Consider the following 12,266-nt stretch of genomic DNA (forward strand, 5'->3'; position numbering starts at 1 on the left):
ATTAATACTTTTATGTGAATATTTTTCACCATATCCACATTGAGGTCAAGGAAGAATCACAAAGGATCCTCAATCAGCACCAGTCTGTTGTTGCACATTTTCATGGGAACTAAAATGGCATGTTTTTAATATTTGTTCAAAGAGCGAGTTTAATTGGCACGATTCTTATCCAGCAGAAAACAGTGTTGAGATTTTCAAACGGCACATCCACCCTGCAGCCTCAAAGCCCAGCGAGGAAATCACGTAGTTTATTATTTACTGCGTCAGACGGTAATGAATGGAATCTGCGTGTTGTTTGAGTAAAGAAAACAGACCAGGGTTAGTTATCAAAACAGAAATGTCCGCTATATATTTCTGCCCCCATGTAATAAGTAATAATGCCAAAGAATATGAACAAATCGTGAGGTAAATGAGGGACGATGGGCAATGAATGTGATGATGAAGAATCTACCAAGAAAATAGACTGAAGATGGTGTGAGGGAAGGAGAGGGACAGAAAATTATTGAAAATACTTAATGAATTTCACGATTCCCCTGACAGTCTATTTGTCTCGCTTTATAAATATGACAGTGAATGGTGGTAAAAGGAATGGTAAAGTTGGGGTCGTGCAATATAGCTGCGCGTGGCCTCGGTGCTCATCTCCTCCCGTGGTGGGTGAGATCCCACTACTTCGGGACAAAGGGCAAGTGTGGCATTCAGGTTACCACAGTTAACCTCCCGCAAAGTTTTCCCATGTACCTATTTATCGACCAGTCTAAAAGGGGCCGAAGGGTGAACGACTGGGTAGGTTGTGTGCCGACTGACCGTCCTGGTATTTGAACAAGTGCCCTCAGATTCCAAGCTAGGCGCGTTGAAGTAGAAAATGAGATTCAGTGCAAAAAAAAAGGTTAAGTCGAAAAAAAAAGATAGCGAAGTCAATACAGAGGGTATCTGTGTCATAAAACGATGATACGAAATCAAAAACGAAGTTGCGAGGCGCTATTATGTGGTGAAAAGCCTTATAATGCTGGAAAAAGAAAATATTACAGATGGGAAATATTGTGTTATAAGCGCAAAAGAACGGTAAATGGTGATAAAACAGACGAGAAATGGTATGGATACATAATAATTAGTTTGACTTAACCAGCCATTTGCAGTAAAGGAAAATAACTGTGAAAAAGGGCGGGAAGACTAACTATCCAAAAGAAATATACATACCAGTTTACGTTGCGTGTTAGAGGAGATAAAGAGGATATTCCATTATTTTAGGTACTATTAGTTTAAGAGACACTCAGTAAATGAAAAGATGGCGAAATATATGTTTATTGATGGTAAAGCAAAGAAGGAACCTGCATAAAGAGGGATTTAGGCTTTTAGCGAGAACAAAAAAAAAGTAACTCCTATGAATAAAACATTACGATTACGATTTCTGAAATAGAACACGAAGGCACGGATTGGGAATTGCCAGGTAATGAGAGAGAGAGAGAGAGAGAGAGAGAGAGAGAGAGAGAGAGAGAGAATAGTGATTTTCAACCAGAAGAGTAGTAGCAGCATTGGTAGTAATAGTGGTAGTAGTAGTAGTAGTAGTAGTAGTAGTAGTAGTGGTAGTAGTAGTTGATGTTATGGTTGTTGTTATAGTTGTGAAAGTTATGTTATTTGTATGAGAAGGAAGAGGAGGAGCATAGAGAGACTGATGGAGAGAGGCAGAGTTCTTAAGACAGACACGGAAAGATAGACACTCAGATAACCAGCACACAAAGTAGTATTAATGCAGATCAAAGGGACGCGAGAGACACCAGCATTCGCATTACACTCACGTTAATTACACCCGGCGGCGGTGACGTTAAATCTCCGCGGACTTAAACAGGTAATTGGGGGCTGAGAGTGAGTCGACGGGTAAATCAAAGGAGGGACTCATCAGAAAAGATCCTGAATTACCTTGATATGGGAGTGTAATGGGTCTTGTCCCATCCTTTGATGCTGCTCCTCAGGTTTATCCAAGTCGTGATAGCTTGATAAACCTTTGAAGTAAACACACACACACACACACACACACACACACACACACACACACACACACACACACACACACACACACACACACACACACACACACACACACACACACACACACACACACACACACACACACACACACACACACACACACACACACAGACCTGGGATGATTCTATATATTTTTCAAGCCTTAGAGAGAAATACAAAAAATGCAGGATTATTTTCATATATCTGTGTGTGTGTGTGTCTGTTTGTTTAGCCACGTGAACAGTTAGTCTTGCTAGTGTTAATGATCCTTGTGTGTGTGGGGGGGGGGAGGTGCTTCAGAAGATACGAGTTTAAGTTTCTTGTTCAATTACCTCGCCATGGCATTACCTGTTTCTCGCGGCTTCTCATTTTGCCTCAGCGTGGTGATGGAGGCTAGAAGTTGGCGTGACGTGCGTGCGTGATCCCCAGTGACGCTTTCTGAGGCCTTGTTCATTGTTCCGGAGGGCTTCTGCGTATATTTTCTCTCTCTCTCTCTCTCTCTCTCTCTCTCTCTCTCTCTCTCTCTCTCTCTCTCTCTCTCTCTCTCTCTCTCTCTCTCTCTCTCTCTCTCTCTCTGTGTGTGTGTGTGTGTGTGTGTGTGTGTGTGTGAATGCTAAAAAGATCTGATTCATATCTCGTTTGTGTATAATGGATCATGGATCGTGTCTCATTCCCTTGCATTTTTTTGTTCTAGGAAGGAAGCAAAAAACTCGGCCTTAATATATCGAAATAGTATATTAACGTTTTTTCTATCGATGTTCAAAAAGCTATTGATGATGTTGACTGTCTTACCAGATACTCGAATCAGCTAAATAAAAGATTCGCATCACCAATGTGCTCAGTGATGAAACCAAGTAAAAATGACCAAATGAGAGCTAGCCTAGTTTTTGTAAATAGTAAATTATCAAGTCTTTTGATTCCTCTATAAGAAATTAACAAACAAATGAACAACAAACAGTTAAATCACTTTATTTAATCATGATAAGTAAGGAAGAGGTGCTTAAATGCCTCTATTGAATGTCTCACTGACAAGCAGTGCATTCAGGGTATATAGTTACCAAACTAACACCCGTTTTTATTGACTAACAAACAATTACTCTAATGGCCACATTTCATAAATTTTAATGAGATAGCTACGACAGGAGGTTTCACCACCATATACATTGTATATTGGACTAACTTCTGGTTTGGTGTATACTATACAGCAATCCATCAGTTAATCCAATATTTTTTTTATCCTACGGATCTCCTAATTCCAGTACAATACTCTTAAGTACACAAAGTATTTACAGGTGTTCTTCCCTTTTGCAGGTGATGCTGGGGCGTGCCTCCTCCGTGCTGTACCGCGCCACCCGCCGGCGGGCCTTCTTCAGGAACGTGACGGTGGTGCTGCCCGCCCACTGGTCCGAGCCCCGCTGCCCCAGGCCCATTAGCTCCGGCGCCGAGCCCACCTACCCGCCCGCATTCACCGTCTCCGACCCCCATCCCGTCTACGGCCACCTGCCCTGGACCATGCAGGTGGGCGGCTGCGGGCGGCCCGGCACCACGATACACCTCACGCCGCAGTACATCGCCGACAGGAACTTCTCGGACACGCTAGGGGATCCTGGTGAGTACACTGTTTGATAATTTTAATTTCAATCTAATTTCTTTGCCATCTTCTATTTCTATTCTAAGTTCTACCTTTTTTATCAGTTTATTTCGTACTTTTCCAAATTTCTTTTTATCAATTATCTCATTTTTACATTTTTCGGATGCTCATCTTGGAGATCCTGGTAAGTAAATTTATCATTTACTATTAATATCTTTGCATTTTCCGGTTATACTGTTTGTGATTTACGAGATAACCTCATCTCACGGCAGTAGCTGCAAATATAATTCGCCTGTGCCAGAAACGGGCCGAGGTCGTCCATGCGACGCCTCGAGAGAGCCTACCGGCGCTAGAGGCAGCACTTAAAAAATGGTTTTCCATATCAGCCTTTTTACTTTGTGAGAGGCTGTGGAAGGAAAAGTTATCTGTTTATCAATCGGAACACACTGAATAACCTGCCCGTTTAACCCAATGTGATCGTAAGGCACTTTCCTGCTTTTTATATTATTTACATCCCTCTGTAAGTCATAAAAGAAAGCGTATTAAAGTAAATCGTAACCTCGTGGCGTACAATCGGTTTTCGTTGTTGTTCCTGACTTGTGTGCCGCGCAAAGCAAGATTTTATTTAGTTGTATTGTGAAAACTTTTGTGGATCCCGCCAAGTTTAATCTAGTGCGGTCAAAAACAGATATTGAGAGGCGAGTCAGAGAGAGAGAGAGAGAGAGAGAGAGAGAGAGAGAGAGAGAACTACAAAAGTCGCCAGATTTGGGAGTTTTAAGAAATTTGAAGTGAATAAAAGACAAACCCAAAGTTGAATGAGTACCGTAAGGGGAGGAGAGAGGAGGGGAAGAGGGTGAGGAGAAAAGGGAGAAATGAGAGGGGAAACTATAATCCTTTGAGACCTCTTTCCTTCTTTTTGTTTTTCCTCTTTTTTATTTATCTTTTCCTTTCCTTCCAAATTTTTCTTCTCCCTTCCATTCCCTTCTTCTGTTCTTTGTCATCCACTTATTCCTAACATCATATTTTCCATTCATTTCCTCTGCCCCATTTATTTAGCTTTTTCCTCTCTCTCTCTCTCTCTCTCTCTCTCTCTCTCTCTCTCTCTCTCTCTCTCTCTCTCTCTCTCTCTCTCTCTCTCTCTCTCTCTCTCTCTCTCTCTCTCTCTCTCTCTCTCTCTCTCTCTCTCTCTCTCTCTCTCTCTCTCTCTCTCTCTCTCTCTCTCTCTCTCTCTCTCTCTCTCTCTCTCTCTCTCTCTCTCTCTCTCTCTCTCTCTCTCTCTCTCTCTCTCGAGTTTACACCACCACGTCATGCATTTTCTCCTACCTCCATCGTGCACTTTAATTAACTTCAGTATGTCAGGTGACCATGGCGGGGAATAAGAAGGTGAAATAACGAGACTCAACCTCCCGGCCTCACCCTCCCATTACGAGCTACATAATGGCCAATAAAGTGACATAACACACACGAACAGTCTTTTATGGCGGTTTTTCCCGTATCATCTCCGTCATCCCCAGTTCCTGAAGGGAGTAATCACGGCTGCTCCACCTGAAGGATTAGGCAAACAGGTGCAGTAGATTGTTTCCTGTTACTTGGGTAAGCTGCTACGCCCTTATATTTTGGTGTAAGTAAACCCTTAACACCAGACGTTAACTTGAGACCTCCTTTCTCTTAGCAGCGGCAACGTAAGGGCTTGGTTTTATACTCTTTGCATCACTCTTATTTGTTTGGAAAGAAAAGTATGCAAGTTGTGAAGTCTTGTGTTAACTCGTAGATTGAGATTCTAACTTGCAACTTGTTTACTCCAACCCAGTTTCCTAGTTTTTTTTTTAGGTTTAGTTTATCGTTCAAAGTTTTCAGCTAAGAGTCGTGGGGCTTTTTGTCTACTCTTAGCTTAAAAATTCTAAATTGTGACCTATTTACTTTTACGCAGTTTGGAAGGTCTTTTTTTAACGTTGTCTTTACCGTACAAAGTTTTTAGCTAAGATTACTGAGGTTTTATGTTAATTTGGAACCCCAGACCAGTTGCCTCCTTCTACTCACTCACGCTAAATTGGGGAACTTAAGCTCTTTGTGCCCCGTTTAAAGTAATGGTGAAGCTTTATCACGGTAACTTGAAGTGTTCCTTTTAATCACTGCAACTATAGAAGCTCTCTATTTTTTTTTTTTCGTTACACTGAGATCACTTAGAGAAAATATATAGAGGCATTAAATTAACTAGTAACTTGAGACTGTCTTACTGTCAGTCACGGTAACCTGACTGAGAAAGCGTAGTGTACCCTCATGCTAACTACTTTTTTGTGCTAACCTGATACCTACCTATTCATAATCACTGTAGATTAAAAGACGCTAAATGTTGTTTCGGGAAAAGTACGAGTAGTGAACCCTTACTTGGAATGCTGCTAACGTTTACGTTTTAATTTGAGGCCTCCTTCCATCTTTTGGTAACCTGTGGGTATTGTTTTGCATTCTGCGTCATGATTTGAGTAGTTTTACGAGAAGTGCTTGTAATGAAGTGTTACCTTAGCAGGTAAATGTAGACACTAATTACAGATGTTTTCTCTTTCACTCGTGATAAATTGAGATTTCTTAACCTTATATACTCACACATTTAAGCAACAAAAAAAAAAGCTTCAACGTGCCAGATTTATTTGATAAGCTAATCTGATATCTCCTTTCTCTAAATCTCTGCAAATTGAAGACCGCTTTCTTAATATGTTTACATCATGCGAACGTTGATTTATGAGAATAGTGGAAGGAAAGGAAAGGGAGAAATGGCAAAAAGAGGAAGCAAGGTCTTTATGAAAGTATACTTGCTAGAAAAAATACTATTTGTTCTTTTCTCCCGTTATGAGGGAAGATAACCCAGTTTGCATTCGGTTTTAATCATAGTTAACGAAATCAACTAAATAATCAAGAATCATATATTTTACAGAAGAATATGGAAAATTTGTGGAATCGATCATGATCTTAATATTAATTATATTTTTTTTAACTCCAGCACTTAGTTGTATGAAGTAAAGTTTTATTGACATTCAGCCTCATAAAAGATCATTGAGAAAATATAAATATGTGCATGACTTCAATCCTTCATTTCCGCCTCACTGCTTCAATACTTCCAAGAAATGTGAACGACAGTGTGGCAGATTACCGAGAATCGATTATGTTAAGTATTATTAACTTCCAACTGTACCAAGAGGAGAAGGAACAAACATTCTAATAAATCATATTTCCACTCGTATTAGTTTAGCTTTCATTTTAAAAGTACTTATTTCCATTCCTTTTAGTTCCGGTTCATGGCTTCAACACCACAAGGCAACGCGGCCAGGCAATACAAGGCTTATGTACTTGTTTTTACAGAGTAGTTGTGTAAGGTAATCTAAAGAAAAACATTACTTAATATCTTTCTTTTTTTTTCAGTGCCCGTTCAGTTATTTAAGACTTCCATGTACAGGGAATGGTAAAGGTAAAGTTGGAGGCATACGCTGTAGCAGCGCGTGGCCTCGGTGCTCATCTCCGTAACATTGGCCCTTGAGCCTGTGGTGGGAGGGAGCCCATTACCCCGGGATACAGGGCCAGTGTGATATCCGGGTTACCACAGTTTACCTTCCCCAGGTTTCCCCAGGTACCCATTTATCAACCAGCCCGAGAGGGAGGATGAACAGCTAGGTGAGCTGCACGTCGAATGCCCGACCCGGGATTCGAACCCGGGCCCGCGGAGTAGAAGCCAGGCACGCTGACCACTAGACCACGGAGCTGTACAGGGAATGGAAGGTGTGCAAATAATCCTCATTGTTATATCCTCAAAAAGTCCATTATGTAGCATGCAAAAAAATCCGAGAGTATATAAAATAACAAAAAAAAAAAAAGCACGGAGCTTTCATGCCATCCAATTGCTGTCCCGTGTTTGAAGGGTTCCTAGCATTGCGAATGAACAGTGCCAAAGTTATATATATTGTTGTAGCGTATCCAAATGCATTATGTAGAGTGCAATAAATATCCGATGTTATTCTCGGAAGATTACACGGAAAACATTCACAGCCCGGCGTTGCTGAAGTCGGGGCAGAAGGTGGATTCATCGATTTGGCGCCGCGACTCCGCTCGTCTTCCTGGAAAGTAAATATCAAAGGCAGGAAAGAAGAAAAAAACTGTCCTGCATCACGCTAGGGAAAATATTAGACTTGTATTTAAGGAAAACCCGACAGCAAAGCGTAGTGTAGAAACTTTTGAAGTTGAGTGTTGGGCTGTGCCTCTCTCATGTATGGATCACGTGTTTTGTTTCCCTGTTTTTCTTACACGAACAATAGGAAACATTTAGTGCGTATTGTAAGTACTATATATTGTTTCCTACTTATTGTTGTGTTATACCATGAGCACCTGAGGGAAAAATAGTAGACAAATAAAATAATAGGCCTGAAGACTAGAGGAAATTGAGTAACAGTGACTGAGTGATAGTTATATGTTAGATTATGAGATGAATCTTTATTTCTGTTTTAAGGTCTACCAGCTTAGGAAAACAAAACTGAAAACGGTAATTTGTTTAGTATAATAATGGCTCTTCTATTTCTATTAGAATCCGGAATATTTCACACAGAACTGATAAAGAACCAACCTGGCAGAACTTTGAAATAAAGGGCAGCGAAAACAGTGGGAAAGGCTAATCTTTTCAAACTAGTCATGTTCGCTGGCAGTACATTTTCTCTACCCTTACCAGAGGAAGAGACGAAAAATAGCCCTGGTGAATCAAACAACCCACAACACTTTATAATGCTGGAGATAAGTAAGGAAAGGCTCAGGAAGTAACTCTAGGGGCTATAAGAAACTATCCATATTGTTTAGTTTGGTATTTTGAAGAAGGAAAAAAACGTGACAGAATTAGATACTCAAAAACACCCTGATATAATGGAAAATAATTTGATAGATGGAACGAAGTGTAACGTGGATTGATGTTATTCATGAATGCCTAAAAACAGTGTGAAATATTATGGTAGAAGGAAGAGTGTAAACTGGAAAAATCAATTAGTCAAGAACGCATTGAAATGGAGGGGATAAAACGTTTTAAGAAGTTAGTGAGGCACATTAAGCCGGTTTATAGTAGTCAGGTAGATGAGCCAAGTTCCCTAAGTGAGTGACGTCATAATGGATCTCTGCCAGTTACTGAACCTCGTTAGGCCGGTCACTTAAGGGAGCTCATCTGCGTCAGGCTCCAAATGACTCAGGTTGACTGGCTTGTTGTCTTATCACTCCCCCCTATTGTCTGCCATGCACCGCCTCTTCATTGCTATCTGACTCCTCTTGTTTAATGGTGCTTCATGAATAATATCTCTTGATCTTATGATATACCGGAGCCTTTCTCTTCTCTTGCCCTTCACGTAGCACGAGGAAATGTGGGATGATGGAAATGCTAGCGCCTATCTGATGTACTTTTCAATAGATAGATAGATAAATAGATAGATAAATAGATAGATAGATAGATAGATAAAGACAATTCCTCCTAGTGACATATCTTTGCGTAACCTAAATAATGTTAATAATAATATAGAATGATTGCAGCGTTAGCGGAAATCTATTCATTTGTATCCATAAATTCAGCATATTCATTTATTTCCGATTAAACAGAACCGTAAAGTTTTCGTCTCTCTCAGTCACGTGACAAGAGCAATGAGGGAATGTGAAATGTTTACAACTCATGCGCGAATCTACGATATTTCATGCTTGCTTTTTATTAATATCATATACTCCCCATAAATAATGTGACTTTTTGTTTTGTACGTTACCGAGCATAATTTCTTCCTACATAATATACTAACTAGTCTTTTTTATATATTTCCCTGTCGTACCTTAGCCAGTGCCATAACGTCTTTCTTTTTATAGAGTTTCGTAACCAAAGCAATGTGATAATGTGAAACTTCTGAAGATTATGGCGAATCCTTCTGTTGTCCAGCTTTTTTATTTAATTCATATAATATAACTCTGCACGGTGCCACAGATTATTTTCCTTCCTCGTATTTTAAGCGGCGCGCGGAACGTGTTGGAATAACGGAAACCCGGGCGTGAATGTGTCTCCTGATGCGCAAGGAAGACCGGAGAAGGGGGAGAGAGGAGAAAGAAAAAGCGCAGGTTTGATGTCCCCGATTTCCCTTGAGGTTCCCCGGTGCCCCGACACGAACAATGACTCTGAGTGACACGGGGACGAGTGCGGTGAGCCATAAATCATCGCAGAGGAGGTGCACGTAGACTCTGCAGGAGCTAAATATACCTTCACCCAGACGAATTCGGAAGAGGGACAAAGGAAGGTTGGCCCGGGGGAGTCACGAGAAGGGAGAAAGGGAGAAGGGGCTGGGTAGAGGACTGTATCGGGGAAAAGGAAAGGGGAAAGACAATGGGAATGAAAAGTAGAATGGGAAAGATGGAAAAGAAGGGATCTGGGGGAGGAGAAAACAAAGAAAGGGGTTGGTAGAGGAGGGTACCGAGGGAAAGGACAATATTGAGGGAAAGTAGAGTGGGAAAGATGGAAAAAAAGAGATCTGGGCGGAGTTAAAAATAGAGAAGGTCGGAGTAAAGGAAGGTATCGAGAGAAAGAAAACGGGAAAAACAACACGACATAAAATGAGAATGGGAAAGAGCGAAAGAAAGGAGGAGAGGCTCAACGAATAGGGTAAGAATGTGGGCGAAAAGGTATGATGGAAAGGAGAAAGAAAGTAGAGGAGGAAAGAGACGGCGAAGAAAATTGGAAAAATGAAAAGGGAAGGGACCGTCAGGAGGGGATAGGAGGAAATGGAAGGGATCGTTCTGGGGTACAAAATGAAGAGGATGAGGACAGAGGGAAGGCTAGGAGGTATCAGGGGAAGGGGAGGAAGAGGGTTAGGCACCGTCAGGGGGCAGAAAGTAGGAACACACGTCACCAATATTGTGTTTGGTGTCGCCCTGAATTCTGTTTGTGGTAAATTCTGAGTGCTTGAATCCCTCTGTGCGTGTGTGTGTGTGTGTGGGAGGGGGTTAGGGTCTGTGTGTGTGTTTGTTGAGATCAGGGGATTCGTGTGTGTTTGTGTGTTTGTGTGTTGGGGGGAGGGAGGGGTTTTGTGGGTGAAAAAAGTATGATCCTTAGGGCATTCTGAGGATTTTCTTTGAGGTTCAGTTCTCTTTTGAATGTTATTTCTCTGTGTGACGGAAAGGGCACGTGGGGGGGACAAGGAGGAGAACGATGAAAAGGGAAAAGGAAGAAATGGAGGCGGAGGAAGAGGAAGGGAAGGGTACGGATGGTAAGGACATAGGAAGGAAAGATAAGAGAAAGAAACAAAAATACAAGATATGGCAAGAAAAAAAAAGGAGTAAAGAAACCGAGATAAATAATATATACTGTGAAAAACAACCTCCTTTTTGTCTAAACTCGTATCACCTGAAGTGAAATCTGAGAACGGGTCGATGATCTGATACACGAGTGTCTTGCATATTTAATGGAGAAAGTCATTTTATGGATATTTCTACCTCGCTTCAAGATGACTTTTGTTATTGCTTACCGTGAACTTGATGCAAATGGACTCCTGACATTTTCTTTGTTGCCTTCCTCGCTTGTCCCCCGAGATGCATTGCAAAATTCATGCCTTTGGAATTATATATGCAACAAGAAGAGAGAGAGAGAGAGAGAGAGAGAGAGAGAGAGAGAGAGAGAGAGAGAGAGAGAGAGAGAGAGAGAGAGAGAGAGAGAGAGAGAGAGAGAGAGACAAGCATAGTCATATACATAAATATGCATAACCGTACGTATGATATGATTGATGGCGTGGATAGTCAACATGGAGAAGAAAATATATGATTTAGTCAGCATGAAAACACTGCGGGTACTGGAAGTGAGAACTGCAGCGAAGAAAGAACTTAGTGAGAAGACTAGGAAAAAGAGAGAAAAAAGTGCAGAAAGAGGACGACCAAGAAGAGGAGGTGAAGGTGGAGAATGTGAAGGGAAAGGACCGAGGAAGAGAGTAAAAACAGCAAGCTGATGAGAAGAGGAATACGAAAAGAAGGATGAGTTGGAACAGAATAAAAAAAAAAATATTGCGGGGAATATGAACAGAAGGAAGAGGAAGAGTATAAGAAGTACACAAAGAAAAACTCGATGATCACGAACAGAAATAACAAAATGACACTCACGACAAACAAAACAACAATTGGAGCGAAGGACACAAAAAAGAGGATGTCAAGGAGGAGCAAGAGGAGGAGGAGGAGGAGGACGACGCAGAAGAATAGCAGGGAGGAGGAATGAAGGATGGACAATTTCCAAGTCTCTTCCCATTCATTATACAGCGGCAAGAAGTTGACGGGTTATATCATCAGCCGAACAGACTCGGATCTCCGGTTGTCGGCCGTACTTTGCGAGAAGCGAGTCGGCGCCGTGTCATCAAGGAGCCGTATTAAGACTTTGTGAATACCGATGACAACTTTGCTCTCCGGGAACGTAATGGGTTGGTAGGGTACGAGGACGTCGACAAGAAGACTTGGTGTGAAGAGGGACTGCCAACCTGACTGGCTCAACTGGCTGACTGGATAACTTACAGACTGACTGGCTAACTGACGAACTAACGAATACTTACTGCAGTGAAGTGAAAAAGTACCTGACTGTCTGGCTAGAGTGAATTTCTGTGTAGCTAGAATAAATAAC

General features: G+C 41.4%; 1 protein-coding gene across 1 annotated transcript in view; it reads left to right on the forward strand.

Annotated features, from left to right (window-relative positions):
- The first annotated feature begins 3,140 nt into the window (after positions 1-3,140).
- Positions 3,141-12,266, forward strand: part of LOC127001961 (calcium-activated chloride channel regulator 2-like) — a 286,985-nt gene continuing 277,859 nt past the window's right edge. The window contains exon 1 of the mRNA XM_050867229.1: positions 3,141-3,634. Coding sequence (XP_050723186.1) covers positions 3,340-3,634 — 295 coding nt within the window. The 5' untranslated portion in view covers positions 3,141-3,339. The remainder of the gene's footprint in view (positions 3,635-12,266) is intronic.

This window comes from Eriocheir sinensis, chromosome 22 (genome assembly GCF_024679095.1).
Source record: "Eriocheir sinensis breed Jianghai 21 chromosome 22, ASM2467909v1, whole genome shotgun sequence".
NCBI lineage: Eukaryota > Metazoa > Arthropoda > Malacostraca > Decapoda > Varunidae > Eriocheir > Eriocheir sinensis.